This window comes from Populus trichocarpa, chromosome 1, assembly GCF_000002775.5.
Source record: "Populus trichocarpa isolate Nisqually-1 chromosome 1, P.trichocarpa_v4.1, whole genome shotgun sequence".
Lineage (NCBI taxonomy): Eukaryota > Viridiplantae > Streptophyta > Magnoliopsida > Malpighiales > Salicaceae > Populus > Populus trichocarpa.
Genome location: NC_037285.2, coordinates 37,198,890 through 37,216,626, shown reverse-complemented (window position 1 = coordinate 37,216,626; position 17,737 = coordinate 37,198,890). Strand labels below are relative to the sequence as shown.

The window sequence follows — 17,737 nt, the reverse complement described above, 5'->3', positions numbered from 1 at the left end:
TTGGATGTTGATGCCTCGAAGATCATCAAATCATGTGTCAACATCGCCCCTTTTGCATGCTCTTGGAAAACTATAATAGAAACCCTCATCAACCTCCTGAACACTATCTCCCTTGTATGTTCAAAGTAGGGGTGATTATTTTCGGTTCGATTCGGTTTTTATAAAAGAAAATAACCAAAACCGGATTTAAAAAAAAAACAAAACCGAAACAGGTTCAAACTGACCGGTTTCGGTTCGGTTCGATTATTTTAGGAAAAAACCGGTTCAAACCGATTTGGCTCGGTTTTTCCCGATATGGCTAAGTTTTTTCCGGTTTTTTTTTGTTTGGGTTCGGTTCGGTTTTTTCGATTTCAGACTTATAAAACCAAAATCGAACCGGTTGGTTTTTTCAAAATTCTAATCAGTTTAATCAGTTTTTTTTTCACGGTTCGGTTTTTTCAGTTATTGTTTTTCGGTTTAATCGGTTTTTCAGTTTTTTTGCTCACTCCTAGTTCCAAGCCACTGAAATTCCTAAGATATGTTTTAGATGGAATAAGACTTGGTTTAATTTATCATTCTTTTAACTTGCACTTCAACTTTCTCCATAGAAACCTACATCTTGACATCCTAGATGAGATCAATTGTAGAGAATTTTCATGCAAAGAATTTGTGGAAGAAAAAAAAGAATTTGAATTAATCCATGGAAATTGTACTGTGATTTTATTATACTTTCTTAACTCAATTTCCTTTTTGTTTTTTTGGAAAACACCCCGCTGACTTCTCCCACTACTAGAATTTTTAGATTTATCGATATAATTTTATGTCGGCATTTATACTCACAGTCTGTAGGTATGAAACTTACCAATGAGCTCATGGACAGAAATAATCTTTCGAATAAACCTTCACCTGTGATTTGTGGTATGTCGGTGATAATTTACTAGATGAATTTACCAACGAAAAAATCACAAAAAAAACCTTTACCTGCTTCGTTCTATCGGTACTTCCATCGTTGATTATGTCAACATGTCATTCCATCAATGATTTGTTTTCGTTTATCGGTATGTTCGTCGGTGAATTTGACATATAATTGTCAAACAAACTGTTTGTTATTTTGTTAGTGAGTAAACAATGACAGTGACATTTGCAGCAATTCTTTCTCAACTCTCTAAAATATACCGACAAACTTAGTCTGTTAGTAACCTCGTCAGTAATAATTTAAAAATATATTTTTTTTACAAAATCTATTAAACAAAAATATAAAAAAATTAAATTAATATAAAATTCAAATATTTTTTTATAAATTTAAACAGTTATAAGTTCAAATACAATTAATCTAGAATAAAGGTATTGGAGGAGGAGGCGAGTCTTCGTTTGGACCGTGGGGCAAATAAGAGGGAGCACATGTACCAGTCATCTGTGATCTCATCTCCATTACCAATCAGCAGAGTTTAGCCATCTCAGCACTGAGTCATTCACAATCAACAGCAAAATGGGTTGTCTGATTTTTAACTCGTTGGTCTAAAGTCGCCTCGAACTTCGGAGTTTGAGCGCTCAGAATCTATTGTGAGAATCCAATAATTGAAACACTGCAGGTCATCCAAAAGTTCTCAGCCATAGTATTAGGGAGATCGTTTACCCGATTTCTATCGGGTCCATAGGACGATCCTTTCTCCAACCACAAATTCGAATTGAGATCCAAATGGATCGAAAGATCGTCACCGTGTCTTTCCTTCAACCGGGTGTTATATGTATCATGAAAAAAATAAGTTAGCAAAATAAAAAATAATAATAACTTAAGAAAAAAATAGTTGAAAACAACATACTATAAAGTGCTGAGCTCGGCTATCCACAAACTATTGCACCTCTTTTTGGCAGTCATCAATCTGCATTGTGTTTCCACAATAAGCGCCATCGGGCTTGGTTTGCATCCAAGAACCTTAGTCTACATAAGAAAATTGTTATTAGTTAAATATATTTTTAAAAAACAAGAAATAAAAAATGGATGTAATTAAAAAAGAATCTTACCATTCACTTCACATGTGAAACGAACATCACGGAGCCGCCAGTGTGCGTGGTAACAACATTGTGAACACTTCAGTTCCGGTTCTCTGCACAGAAGTGTGATCATCACACAAAACAATCGAACATCACGTGTTGAATATATTCTACCCACACGGCCTCCGAGATGTACGAAGGCCTGAAATCCTTCCAAACCGAGACTGAAAGCTCTCTTTCTTTCACATATTTTTTTGTTTTTTTTTGCTTTTCGTACAAAAAATCACATAACCTATATGATACAAATGAATTATCTGTTATTAAATGAATAATAAAATTGAATAAAAGGATTAGATTTTTTTATCTTGATTTTAATCTTACCTAGTTGCAGCGTGATTCTCTCAAACCCTCCTTGCAATAGCGTTGTCGGCTCTATCACATTCAAGTTTCTCCTTGTAGTTAACATTTTTACAAGAAAATCTTCAGTAATATTAATAAATTAACTGAATTAATATAATTAAAAATATCTAAGTTAATACTAACCTTAAACCTTCATAATCATGCATCAATCATAGGTTTCCATTCAGGATGTTTAGAAACCTGACTCTATTGAAACAATAGAATCTCCATCGATAATTTCATCATCGATATTATGGTTCTGACAGCCTCACTATTTGTAAACTTGAAATTAATGATGTTGCTTGAATTATTTTTTCAAAAATTATTAACATGTTAATGTGAAGGGAAAACAAACTTATATTGAAAGGTCGTTCTTTCACTGAGCCTAATACTTCTTGGTAAATGGATCTCGCTATGAAGGGACCCCTCTTGACACGAAGGCATCACACTCGACGAGCCCCCGTCAAGCGTGGCTGCCTATGTCTCAGGTACTTGTTATTGGTCGACATCTAACGAATTATGGTCGTCAAAAGTTTTGCTAGAAGAACTAGCAGTGATCTTGTCTGCACAACGAGCTATTGACTTTTCCCTATGCATCTACACAAATTAAAGGATTAAGGTATCTTAAACCATTAATATTAAAAACAATTCGGTAGCACCTTCCCTATACGGGAGACTACCTAAAATTTTTAAACCTACAAATACATAATAATTTAAATTGAATTATCACAAATCAGTTGAATTTATTTTAATCTATGTCAATCAAATAGTTTCAATTATGATAATTTAACCAAATTTTCAATTAATTTTGATACGGCCATTTGTGAAATGATTATAAGTGGTTAATATAAACATATTAAAGGATATATAATATCAATATTTCACATTAAAAACTATTCATTTACCCTAACTATTATCTTAGCTTTTTTATTTTTTATTTATTTATGATGGCTACTATTTTTTTATTTTTAAATATTTTTTATTTTTCATGAAATTAAAAACTGTTTGTTAACACCAATAAATCATTTAGCTAACCATATTAATAACATAAAATTAAAAAAAAATTAAAACAATTCCAATAACATTTATCCAATCATTAAATTTATTAAAAAGTAAAAAAAATTCCAACAATCTACATACAATCATTAAATAATAGAAATAAAAAAAACAATTAAAAAATTCCAACAATTTATATACAATCATTAAAGATGAGGGGGTAGTAGCTAATGATTATTGCCCTACCAAAACAACACTTTGCGATGTTGGTTGTTATATTTGTTGTCGCCGACAATAGTAAGGAAGAAGAAAAAAAGAGGCAAAATTATGATTTTGCCCTTACATTTAATTTTGGGGCTTTTGGTGTTTGAATTACAATTCTACACCTGAAACCTATGTCTAATTATAATTTGGGTATTTATAGGGCATAATTATAATTATAATTCTACAATATATAAATTATTGATTATATAATAAAACTGAATCTCCAAGTTAAATTAATTATAGAATTAATTTTCCTAATCGGTCTAGGATTTAAAGTGTTTAATTAAATTTTGTTTTTGTTTTTAAAATATCTCAATTAGATTATAATTTTATTAAAATGTTTTATTAAAATAATATAGAAAGATGGTTTTTCTATAATAAAAAAATATTTTAAGATGGATTTTTTTTAATTGATCCTAAAATAGTTTAGAACGATAATAATAATTTTAATATGATTAATTTTCTTATTAAATCTTGAAAAATAACATTTTCAAGAAAATTATGTTAATATCTATATAATACAAATATATACTTCAAGTTAGATTTGAGTTGAGTTTCTATTCGGGTTTGAGAATATCCATAACATATCCATTACCCATCGAGTAAAGTATCTATCCAAAAAATACTCATCTATTGGGGTTGAGTCGGGTCGATATCCATTGAGTTTAGATTAAATTGTCACCCCTATAAATATGGACTTTAAAAGACCAATGTGATTGTGTTTTTTGGTGGTTGAATGATTGTAATATTAAATAGGATCTGCATGTCTTGCATTTTCTCTATTTTTCTTTTGGGTTATAAATTTTTTTTCTCATCAATTTTTTCTTGAATGTTACTTGAGGTTTTTTATACAACAATGTAAATGTTATGTAATATAAAAAAGTATAAATTTGTATAGGAAAATTATTTTGTAATTCAAGACAAAGAAAAAATATCAAAAAATAATACAATCGTGATTCTCGCAAGGACTTATAAAGATTTGCAACAATTACCTAGGTTTTGACCACCTAATTTCTTTCAATGACTTGAGGGAATTAGTTTAGATATGTCCATAATCATCCAATTTGAATGGCATGCTAGGGGTGTATGTTTATATATAATTGTTATATATAATATATCAATTATTTCATGAAATGAGAACTGATTAATATAATAAATTTCTTGTTAATATATTAAGTACATGTTAAGAATATGATTTGTTGCTTTCCAGTTTTATATGCATAAAAACAAAGTTTCATTCATGAATAACATGTTAAGCTTCTCAAGGTTATCTTTAATCAAATATATTTAATGCTATAGAAGTTGAGTCATACTTAACTAAACTTATATGATTTGGATGAGTCACAAATGATCATATAAGATTAGAGGCAGTAGTTAGGCGAAACATAAATTTTATGTCTGGACAAAGAGTTATCAACTAACTTATCTATGAGTTACATAGAGATGTGATTAATAAGCTATATTATTTATATAATTTAATTTATTATTATTTGTTAAGCTATATAAATTAAAAAAGATCTTATACCACTAGAAAATCTAAGCGAGATTTCTTGAATTAATATGAAGAGTTATTAATTTATAAGAAAATGGTGGGAGATCAAAATTATTATCAAAGATGTTATCTGAATTTGGTTATATATATAAGCATGAAACCAATACTCATTACCTTTACATGAATAGGTTGAAAAATTACCATGAGTGAAAATATATCTCAACGTAGCATAATTGATGATAAAAATTGACTGAAACAAGCTTCTTGGACTAATATTGAAATGTGAATATTACTCTAAAAAAATATTATATATTCTTGAAAATCATATTTTTATTGTCTTTGATGACGACACTGATGAGAGAATTAAAACTAAATATCAATGACATATTGATAACCATAAGAAAGCTATATATGTTATGTTAGCTAGCATATCACGTGAACTTCAAAGATAAAATAGGAATATTAGTGCTTATAGCATAATTATATATTTCAAAGAGTTATTTGATACGGCTAGCAGGACTAGGAGATACAAAATCTCGAAGGAATTGTTCCATCATAAGATGACAAAAGGTTTCTAGATGAACACCCATATATAAAAAATGATTAGTTATTTTAGAAAATTAGGTCAATTGAACTTTGTCATATAATATGAGTTAAACGTTAACTAAATCTTACAATCCTTGCATTAAAATCACATAAGCATACTTAGAACATAAAGAAAAACAAGGGTATTTATTTTCATTGTGACAAGAAAAATCTCTATAAAAGAATTCCACAATGAATATTTTGCAGCGACTGTGAAGGTTAAAAAACTTATTGAAGATTCTACTTTCAAGCATGTTTATAATTGAATAATGCAAACCAAACTTATTTGTTGGTAATGGAGCGAGGGTTGCATTAACTTTGTTAAATGAGTATTTTTTTTTTGTTCTAGTACTTTTTTTTTTAGTTTTGAATGAATTTAAATTTATTATTGAGGATATATATGAATTTTGTATTTATAGAAATGATTTATACATATAATGTTCAATATAAACAGTAATCGGAATAAATTAGATATTTTTTTTGGTCAAACCAGGGTATCCCAGGCGCTGGCCCAGACTAATTCCTCGGCCCGGGTGACAAAGCCTCCCCAAGCGTCCTTCTGCAGACGAGAAGAGGGTCGAACCCCCAATCTCGTAAGCGACGAGAGCATGTCTACCGCTCCACCGGGACCTCTTGGGTGGAATAAATTAGATATCTAATATCCTTCGTAGTGTCTATAACCTAAGTGGAAAAGGTGTAAATTGGTCCTTGATTTTCAACTCTTTGATACCATAACTTCCATAAAGTTTCAAACCATCCTCCATGAATAACCTATGATAAAGAAATAAAACCAGAGGTTTTCATGTTCGAAGCATGTGTTGTAGAAAGATTCCTCTGTAATCTTCTCCTCTTCTACACCCAACACTTCAGTGTCAGACTAAATAAAGGAATTCATTGAATAAAAATGAGTGATTGAACACTCACAATAAATTTTGCTTGTGCTAAAAATATGATTCGGAGAAAAAAAAGAAAAGGAGGGGCAGGACAGTAAAAGTACATCCACACCACTCAAAAGGAACAAGCGGCAGGGAAAGAAAAAAAAGACTCATCTGCTCCTCACTCTCCTTCTCTATCTATCCGCCAGAATCCGGCGAACCACCACCCAAACCCGTCTTTTCTCTTCCTCTCCTCCCTTCTTATTCTCCACCTCCTCTCCGCCAACAACCAGCATTAACGCCACCAAAACCGACCGAACCGCAGCCCCAACAACCACGACCTTGCCCCTCCTCCCTTCGGAAACAGACCCGGCAACAGCAGCACACGAACAACCCAGCAGCCTACTTCCGCGGCCATCTTCACGGCATCTCCGACAAAGGAGAGAAGAGACCGAAGGGAAAAGCACTCCGATCTCTCCTCGTCGGCTGGTTCTTATTCTCACAACCTCCATTGTAGGAAGAGGTCATGAGGCTTGCGATCCACCCCCCACGCGCCGGCATCCTGAGCGGAAGCTCACCGCCGGCGACAGTACTTGGCTGGAACGTGCAAGCCACCCGCCACCAGCCCTTCAGCTTGGCTTCGACTGTTTTTGGAGGTTAGTTTCATGCTTCCATCGCCTTTTTTGTGCAATTTTTAAGTTGTTGATTATATATATGTTTTTAAATTATTTAAAGTGCTGGGTGCGACGGTTCAATGAGATGGCTTCGCAATGAAGCTGGGATGTGGGGCCTTGGATTTAATCTGTTTAGTTTGATTTGCTTTGCGTGTTCGGTGCTTCTTTGATTTTGATTGATTGACTGACTGCCATGAATTCTGTTTTTAAATCTTATGTGTTAAGCCCTAAATCATTTTGATTATCAGCGCTTTTTTTTTCATGTTGGTTTTGAAAAAGATCTTTGGGCAAAACAAAAATATGGTGGCGATAATATCAAAGTGACCAGGGCATTTGCTATAGGCTGGTCCTGTGAAGAGTTAAAACCCTAAAAGATGGAAGGTTATAATTAGCGCCGCGCCACCCTGCCAAGAGAAAAGAATGCCCTAGCACAATACATAAAAACTTTCTGAAAAGAATGCCCTACTACCGAAGTGCAGGATTTGCGCGATTGCTTTAGTTTTCTATTCTTGAACAATCCAATTATAATTAGGTTTGTCATTATCATTTATTTGGTCCTTTATTTTTTGAATATTCAGATTTGGTCCTCAAATAATAAAAACCTTATTATTTAATTATTGGAGATATCTTCATTGCTGATGAAATTATATTAAAATCATTACTCTTACTCATTTTATAAAATAAATATTAAAATTTTTAAAACGTCATTTCATTCCGTTTCTTTATTACTATTTTAAACACAATATTGAACTTTCATTTGAATTTCTTATTTTTCATTTTGATTTCAAACGATTTATTTATTGGTTTGAAGATTACATCTTAACTCTCAAGTATTTTGTTTCTCCTCCAAATTTAAGAGTGAAAGTGCCCAGCCCGAACAATCCCAAAGTGGTATGAATTGTAGCATCAAATCAGTGGTTAGAGAATTCTAGATTTGGAACGAGATGCCCTTATTTTTCTTTTTGACATGTTTGTCAAATATAAATTATTAAATTAGAAATGAATGAATATCAATTATATGTTAGATATATTTAAGTATTTCCTTTTTATTACTTAACTTGTTGATAACTCACACGTTGCGGCATTTTTCTTTTAATATTTTTTGTCCATATATAATGACCAATCTGTATGAAAACAAACTCTTTTCAATTTAAAAGCTCTGTTAATAATTTTAATTTATTGAAAACCTATAGACTTAATTCAACAAATCAATGAATTAAACACTATTTGTAATTAAAAAAAAAGCACACACAACTTGTAATTAAAAAGCAGAGGATATAGATACTCAAAACAATAAAATAAAATAAAATAAAATGCACCAAATTTTGTATTGAATAAAATTCATAAAGAAAAATGAAGAAAATGATAGTTAGAGAGAGCGTACCTAAACATTGAGGAAATGAAAGTCATAGAGAATAATATATGCATGCATATAGCTATTTTTTTTAAGTTTTATTAAGTAAATTCTAATAGTTAACTAATTAGTAGAATTATCTTTATTATAGGAATTGTGTTTAATAATAATACTTGTGTAATTAATTTTTAATCAAATATTAATTTGTTATTAATCTTGATATTATCAACTTAAAAACTCATATATCCTACTTGTCAATACCAAAATCAAGAAAAATGTCTAAAAGCTCAAAAAAGGAAAAAAAATGATAAATCTCTAGAGCTTATTAAAAAACTAGAGATTCAATATGTGTATATATAATAATGTAGGTCGTTGAATTCAAAATAAATGGTGAATTTGGAACTTAAACAGATAAATTGCTCTCTCAACATGAGAAGAAGCAAATGTTCATAGTATAAGATTTTCATTTGCTGTTTGTAACTAGTACCAACACAATTTTGCTTTTCCCAGAGATCTTGCTTTTCATTAAAAACCCAACTTTCTCATACTTTGTCTCTCCCTAAAACCCTATCTTCTTTTCTCAGCAGCATACAAAATCTTATTTTCTACATCTCTCCCTCTAAGGTTTGACAATAGCTATTTCTTTGCTCTCTCTTATCATCTTCAGTTTAATTTATTTAATCATTTCAATTTTTATTTTCAGAATTTAGAGTAAGATCTATGAATTGGGTTTTTGATCTCTATTGTATTAATTAATTAATGTAATCTTTTTGGCTTTATCATGTGGGTTCTATTTATTGACGCCAATGAGGAGGATTCTCTGATTTTTAATGTGCAAATTATTCTGATTTATTTACCAAATAATATTTTCTTTCAGTATCTAGACAGAGTGGAAGGTTGTCAACGAGGAGTAGAATCCATAGCCAATTATTAGGAATTCAGAATACACCTTCGTTTTCTGCTGGGAAAAAGTTTCAACTTGATGATTTGATTGAGGCTCAGCAGTTTGATAGGGAAATTCTAGCTGATATATTTGAAGTTGCTCATGAGATGGAAAAGGTTGAGAAGAATTCTCCTGGGAGTCAAGTCCTTAAGGGGTATTTAATGGCTACTCTTTTTTATGAGCCTTCTACTCGTACCAGGCTTTCTTTTGAGTCTGCGATGAAAAGGCTAGGTGGTGAAGTTTTGACAACTGAAAATGCGAGGGAGTTTTCGTCCGCAGCCAAGGGAGAGACTCTTGAGGGTAATTGTTTCAGTTTCATTAAAAAAAATTCAACTACCAAAGTGGAGTTTGTTTCTTGGGTTCGTCACTTGTTTTAGGATTTTAACTTGTGCAGATACTATTAGAACTGTTGAAGGCTATTCGGATATTATTGTAATGCGCCATTTTGAAAGTGGTGCTGCTAAAAGAGCTGCAGCAACAGCTGAAGTTCCTGTTATCAATGCAGGAGATGGTCCTGGACAACATCCCACTCAGGTTTGCTTGACTTTACACCCTCTTTATAGTGATAACGTAACACTTGTTTGGAAATTTGATTATTTCGTTGGCAGTTTGTTACAGAGGTTCATCCTCTGGATGAATGAATGCCCAAGTTATGTGTTTGAGATTGGAAAGTTGTAAACAATTCCTTGTTCAATACTTGAATAACACGTTTGTTTGATAAAGTTGGTGTAAAATCAAAGAATTTGCTAATGGAGAAGTTACCTTAATTGAGTAATCTGACATTCAGCTTTCATGTCCACAATTCACCTTTCATTCTTCTCATGTGTGACTTGAAGATGGTAATTGTTTGGTTGTGTAGAAGACCTTGTCATGTGGAGTAGTAAATTGTGGTACTTCTCTGTAATTTTGTGTGTGCATTTGTTTCTTTTTTTGTTCTTTCATTTCATTTTTCTCTTTTGAGGATTTCCTAGCATGTGCAATTACTCCGAGTTCGTCTTGTATACTTTGAACCTACTACTAATGGTATTGCTAGTAAGTGATTATGGATGGCTGTAGCAAATTTTGTTCTTATGTAGAATGATGGACACCGCAAAATCAAAACAAGAGGAAGAAATACACTTGTTTACCGGATAAAAATCACTATAAGTCTTTGTACCATATTGATCTAGTCAGATCAGGCCCTTTATAAAAGACTATAATTGACCCCTCTATCACATGAATTGGAGCATATTTCTTAATTGAACAATGTTAGTTGATCGGTTGCTGGCCGATTAGATGTTGACATGTGTCCTAGTTCCAATGGTAATATTCGATGATAGAGTGGTCAATTTTCTCTCTCTCTCTCTGTTTTTTCTTTTTTTCTAGAGAGGCTTATCTGACCAAATTAATATATTATAGGGATGGCTGTTTATTTTAATCTCTTGTTTATTCTTACAATAATAATCTTTTCTGTTGTATCTGGAGTTTGTTAATCTTCTATATAAAATAAAATCATAAGTTGTCTAAGCAATTGATCAACACTTTTCCTTTTCCAAATAAGTTTTAGTCAACCAGGGAACTATTGTCCAGAAAAGCTGTTAATTGTGTGAATAATATTTGGTGCTGCATGTGGCTAATGACCTAGAGCTGTAGTGTCAGTAAGTGTTACTTTGGACAGTATGCCTGGTTGCTTCAGCAATACACTTTATGGCAGTTTAACATGTGCTCTTGAAGTACAATTAAGTTTCGTGCCTTTTGTATCTACTGATATTGTTTTAATTTTTGTTTCATAATGCTACAGGCTCTTCTGGATGTATACACTATTGACAGAGAGATAGGGAAACTGGATGGTATTAAAGTTGCACTTGTGGGAGATCTTGCTAATGGGAGGACAGTCCGCTCGCTTGCCTATTTGCTTGCCAAATACCAAGATGTGAAGATATACTTTGTCTCTCCTGATGTGGTAAAAATGAAGGTAATAGAACTGATCCCCCCCCCCCCCCCCCCCAAAAAATAAAATAAAATAAATAAATAAATACTAGCGTTTTGCTTTTACAAACCTGATCGAAATGCTGTTGATTAAGGGAACTGTAATGGACATTTTTTGAGTTTGGGTTTTTTACATTTTATTATTATTATTATTTTTCCTCAGGATGACATAAAAGACTATCTGACATCAAAAAGAGTTGAATGGGAAGAAAGTGCTGATCTAATGGAAGTTGCTTCAAAGTGTGATGTTTTATATCAAACTCGTATTCAGCGAGAACGGTTTGGGAAGAGAATTGACCTTTATGAAGAAGCTCGGGGAAAGTACATTGTGGATCATGATGTGTTAAATGTGATGCAGAATCATGCTGTGGTCATGCATCCTCTCCCCAGGCTAGACGAGGTAAATATGGGTATTTAATTGGTTGGTCCTGGTATTACACTTGAAAGCGTTCTTTGTTAGCAATTGTAACTGTTGATTTATTTGTTCCCTCTCATTATTGTTGTGTAGATAACTGTTGATGTTGATGCTGATCCAAGGGCTGCATATTTTAGGCAAGCGAAGAATGGTCTCTATATCAGAATGGCTCTCTTGAAACTTCTACTTGTTGGGTGGTGAGAGATGGATTATCTTAATCTTGAAATTTTGATGCTTAGTGTTTGACTTGCATGTCCTTGTGGTTTATGAGTGATAGGCTAAGAACATAAAATGGAGTAGTTGGATTTGAATTTACAGGGTTTTGTCTCATTTTTTGATTAAATCTCGTGCATGCTCGTTTTTGATGAATATCAGGTTGCATTGTGCTTTGTTTTAATTCATGCTGCGCATGGTCGATTTTCCAATTCTCCATTCTCTGATCTCACCAGCCATGTCCTCGGTCTAGTTGAATGTGAACTGAAGAAAATATATGAAAAAATGTTTCCATACTTTTTTTTTATTTCCTTTTTTTTTTTAGATCAAAGAAAATAGACATCGGGGTAATCATTTTCGGTTCAGTTCTCGGTTCAGTTCGGTTTTTATTAAAAAAAATAACCAAATCGATTTTTTTTTTAAAAAAACCGAAACCGGTTCAAACCAACCGGTTTTGGTTCGGTTTGTTTTTTAGAACAAAAACCGGTTCAAACCAGTTTGGCTTGGTTTTTTCCGGTTTGGCTCGGTTTTTTTCCGGTTTGGCTTGATTTAGGTTCGGTTCGGTTTTTTTGATTTCATGCTTATAAAACCTAACCGAACCGGTTGATTTTTTCAAAATTCTAATCGGTTTAATTGGTTTATTTTCACGGTTTGGTTTTTTCGGTAATTTTTTTTTTTATTTTCAAAATTCTATTTTTTTTTTGTTTTTTGGTTTAATCAATTTGATAAAACTCTCAGATTGAATGGCTTACTAGATTCTTATAATAGGACCTTTCTCGAATGTTTAATTAACTATAAAATCTGCATGCAATTCTAAAATTAAGAAAAATCGAAGAATATCAACCGAAATTTATTTAATATGATTCCAAAAGGGAAGGTGGGGGGTCCCATGATGAATTCTATGAGCAATGATATGCTGTTAAAACAAAAGATTTTTATAAACTAAAAAAACAAAAAGAATTAATGTCATGTGTTGGGTAAGGAATTCCTAGCAACTTCAGCCGTATGAAATTGTTGTCCTTTATCGTACAAAAAAGTAGAAACAAATATTGTTAAAAAACCCCGTATTTAAAATCTTAGCCTACTCGGATTGAATGATAACTAAACAACACTATGATTTCTCCCTAATTTTGAAGGACATGGCTCTGAAATTTAGATGGAAGAAAATGGGCATCGACCTTGCATAAAAATCTCGGAGGTAATTGCTTCTTTGATGCTGAGAATTTGATTATTAAGCTCACTTATTAAATAAAATAAATAAAAAACTTGCGCAGGACATTGAAATTAGCAAAATTATAGAAAAATTATTCTAATGTGTTAAGAATACTGTGGCGAGAGTTTGATTTTCATTGACACCGAGGAATAACATACATAGATTATAGAGCACTTTTTAGGTCTTAATTATATACTAAATTTTAGGCTAATGACTACTATCTTCTGAATAAAGAATTCATATTTCTATAATTTTAATTTTGATAACTTATTCCAGCACCCACCACAAATTAGTGTGTAAATATCTTTAATACTCAACCAGCACTTTAAGTCTTTATTAGGATATCTGCTAATTGGTCTTTAAATTTTATACATAGAAACTGAATTGTGGTCTCAAGTTTTTTCTTGATAAAGTGTCATTCTATCACAACATGTGTTGTTCAATCATGTTGTACTCGACCGTGAAATAACTCTATGGCTGCCTTGTTGTCATAAAATAATCTCATCCTATCACTTGGTGTGCAACCAATTCTAGTAAATACCACGACCAATTATCTTTTTAGTGAGAGTATCCTGAAAAATATGAAAAGTTAGATATAATAAGACACTAGATTGTAATTCCTGAGTAACCTATCTAACAAACATTAATTTATTTGATTTTATCCCATTAATCATCCAATCCATTTAAAAAGATATACACCTTGCTTTTTTATTAAACATTAGGAGGGAGTGTTTCTCTAAAATATAGGATAGACATCTTTTCTTTCTTTATTCATTTACAAACTACACCAACAATCCCTCACTAGTTTGTAATGAATGTCTTTTTACTTGATAGAATTATGTTTACAAGAAGGTATTTTGCAATTTAAACCTTCAATTAGTGTTAGAACTTGAATCCTACTAAAGTTATTGGTGTCCGTAGATTAAACCAAAACTTTTGTTGTAGAATAAAATATATTACACACGTAATATTATCCAAACTCTTAAAGAGGTTTACAACTGTTTAACATTATTATGACCATGTGCTAAAATCTTATTTTCATGAATACAAGAGAAAGCCCTCACTTTTGTTAAAAACGGCACCACTTCTATATTCATATAGGTGGAATTATACATGTCTTTATTACATTAAACACAAACTTTAAATTTCATTAAGAGCCTACGCTCATCCTCATTTACGTAATAAAACACACTAAATACTATCATAATATGGTCTAAAATTAATTATCAGTGTCCAACAGATACTAAACAATAACTTGTTATTACCCATTAAACTTAAAGATAAGCTTCTTGCTGGCCCGAAGTTGGGTTCCTATTACTGGTATCTTTAATTACAAGTTTCAACCCCATTCCATTAGTTGTTTTTCGTAATATGTCTCTAGATAGTCTTTTTGTGAGCGGATCTGCTAAATTATTCATAGACTTCATATAAACAATGGTGATTACCTCATTTGTAATCAACTCTCGAATATATCCATATCGAATGCTTATATGTCTTGACTTACCATTGTAAATGTTACTATAAGCTCGAGACATAGTTGTTTCACTATCGCAGTATAAATAAATGGCTGACATAGGTTGTGGCCACAACTTAATATCAAACAACATATTTCTTAGTCATTCTGCTTCTTTACCTACAACATTCATAACAATAAATTCTGATTCCATGGTAGAATGAGAGATGCACGTTTGTTTCTTAGATGCTCAAGATATTGCACCTCCTCCAAGTGAGAAAATCCATCATAATGTGGACTTTTTACCACTTGAACTAGTCATCCAACTTGCATCACTATATCCTTCCATCACAACTGGAAAATCAGAATAAAACAAGCCCAAATCGATCGTTCTTTTTAGGTAACTAAAGATTCTCGCAATAGCCTTCCAATGATATGTATTTGGCTTGCTTGTATATCTTGATAACTTGCATATAACAAAAATTATATATAATCTTGTACAATGCATAGCATATATAAGAATTCTAATGGCACTAGCATATTCTAGTGTGCTACCGCTTTATCACAATAATCATTTAACTTCATGCTAGAGTCAAACAGGGTATTAGCCTTCTTAATGTTGAGATGCTTAAACTTATCAAGCATTTTCTCAATATAATATGATTGATTAAGTGCATAGCCACTACTATGTTTCTTGACTTTGATACCTAAAATTGTATCTACTTCACCAAGATCTTTTATTTTAAAAATAGAAGTGAGATACCATTTAGTTTCAACTATTCCAATCATATTGGTGCTAAATATTAACATGTCATTTATGTAGAGACAAATAATCACACCAAAATCTTTTGTAAATTTGGAATACATACACTTATCAGCATCATTGTGATGAAAACCATTCAATAAAATTGCTTTGACAAACTTTTCATGCTATTGTTTCGGAGCTTGTTTTAAACCATATAAAGACTTTATATCAATTTACAAGCTTTTTCTTCATTTACAGGAAGGATAGAACCCTCATGTTGCTCCATATACACCTTCTCCTTTAAATCTCCATTTAAAAAAGTCGTCTTTACATCCATTTGATGAACATATAATTTATAAATTGATGTTAATGCAAATAAAACTCTAATTAATGTAACTCTTACCACCGGAGAATAAGTGTCAAAATAATCAACACCCTCCTTTTGAATAAAACAGTTGGCAACTAATCTTGTCTTGAAGGTTTGTATAGAACCATTGGTATTGTATTTTCTTCTAAACACCCACTTACATCCTATTGGCTTAGAATGTAGAGGTAAATATACTAGGACCCAAGTATTGTTAGATAATATTGAATTCATTCATCATTTACCGATTTTTTCCCAAAAAGCAACGTTCCTAGAAGACATAGCTTGACGGAATGTCTTTGGATCATCTTTCATATTTAGGATCATAGGTGTCCTTTTCAATATTGTATTTCTATCATCTTCCACTAAAAATACAATTGAATCAGTAGAAATAAAATCTGTATCTATGTGATTTTTTTTTCTAACTCTTTGACTTCTTCTAGGTTCACTTGAACCTATTACTTCTAGTTTTTTATGTTTTTCACTTAACGTTGAGCTAGGAGTCATTACTTTTAGATTTGGTTCTTGCATATTTGAATCACTTATAAATTTATTTTTGATAAATTCAACATGTATAGATTCAACAATCACATTAGTTTCTAAATCCAAAAGTCTATAAGCCTTAGAATTTTGTGCATAACTAACAAAAACACTCTTAAGACCTCTAGGTCCTAATTTTGTTCTTTGAGGATTAAAAACTTTATAAAAAGCTACACACCTCCGCACTTAAAAATAATTCAGATTTGGTTTTTTACTGTTACATGCTTCATAGGGAGAAACATTTAATTTTTTAGATGATACTTTATTATGAATGTGACATGTAGTAAGTAAGGCTTTAACCCATAAATTATTTGGTAAATTGGCATTCAAAAGCATGACATTGACCATATCCACTAAGATCTTATTTTTCCCTTCAACAAGTCCATTATGTTGTGGTGCATAGGGTGCTGTCATTTGATGGATTATTCTGTTCTCCTCATAAAATATAAAAAACTCCTTAGAAAAGTATTCTCCACTTCTATCACTTCTAAGAATTTTAATTTGTCTTTTCTTTTGATTTTCTACCATTTTTTTGAATTCTTTGAATTTTTCAAAGGCTTCATCTTTAGTTCTTAACAAGTAAACATAGGTTAAACGAGAATAATCATCAATGAAAGTTATGAAATATCTTTTCCCACCCCTTGTTAACATACCATTTATTTCACATATTTTAGAATGGATCAACTCAAGTAATTGAGAATTCCTTTCTACTTTAGAAAAAGGCTTCTCTATCATCTTTGCTTGAATACATACTTCACATTTATTATTATTATTATTATTATTATTATTATTATTATTATGCTGATATGAAATATAACCATGCTTACACATATATTTCAAATATCTATAATTTAGATGTCCTAATCTGGCATGCCAAAGAAGAGAAGTAGATTCAACCATGTAAACAGAAATAACATTGATTTCATTAATACTGAACTTAAACATGTCATCACAAGAATAACTCTTTCCTACAAACATCCCACTCTTAGTTAAAATAACCTTATCAGACTCCAAAACAATCTTGAACCCTTTCTTGCTCAAGAGACTAGCAAATATAAAGTTTTTCCTAATCTCAGGAACATGAAACACATTGACTAAAGATAATTTTTGTCTAGAAGTAAAGTTCAACTCAATAGTTCATTTTTCCCAAAATTTTGGCAGAATTATGGTTGCCCATCAAGACCTCTCCATGTTTATTCAATTCGTCATTAGTTTTGAACCTGAATTGTTACACCAGAATGCGACCACTAATTCGAAGTCTTTATAATAT

The 17,737-nt window shown here is 31.6% G+C and overlaps 1 protein-coding gene across 1 annotated transcript; it reads left to right on the top strand.

Moving 5' to 3' along the window:
- Positions 1 to 6,581: 6,581 nt before the first annotated feature.
- LOC7478712 (aspartate carbamoyltransferase 1, chloroplastic) lies at positions 6,582 to 12,308 on the top strand. The gene is made up of 6 exons (XM_002300295.4): positions 6,582 to 7,241; positions 9,491 to 9,856; positions 9,951 to 10,090; positions 11,337 to 11,510; positions 11,688 to 11,924; positions 12,033 to 12,308. Exons 1-6 carry the CDS (start codon positions 7,112 to 7,114, stop codon positions 12,138 to 12,140), a joined length of 1,155 nt encoding a protein of 384 aa, XP_002300331.4. The 5' UTR covers positions 6,582 to 7,111; the 3' UTR covers positions 12,141 to 12,308.
- The last annotated feature ends 5,429 nt before the right edge of the window (positions 12,309 to 17,737 follow it).

Coding starts and splice junctions, on each gene's coding strand:
- LOC7478712 (XM_002300295.4), top strand. CDS start 7,112: ATGAGGCTTGCGATCCACCCCCCACGCGCCGGCATCCTGAGCGGAAGC. Junction 7,242..9,490: donor GGCTTCGACTGTTTTTGGAG/GTTAGTTTCATG, acceptor ATTTTCTTTCAG/TATCTAGACAGAGTGGAAGG. Junction 11,925..12,032: donor CTCTCCCCAGGCTAGACGAG/GTAAATATGGGT, acceptor ATTGTTGTGTAG/ATAACTGTTGATGTTGATGC.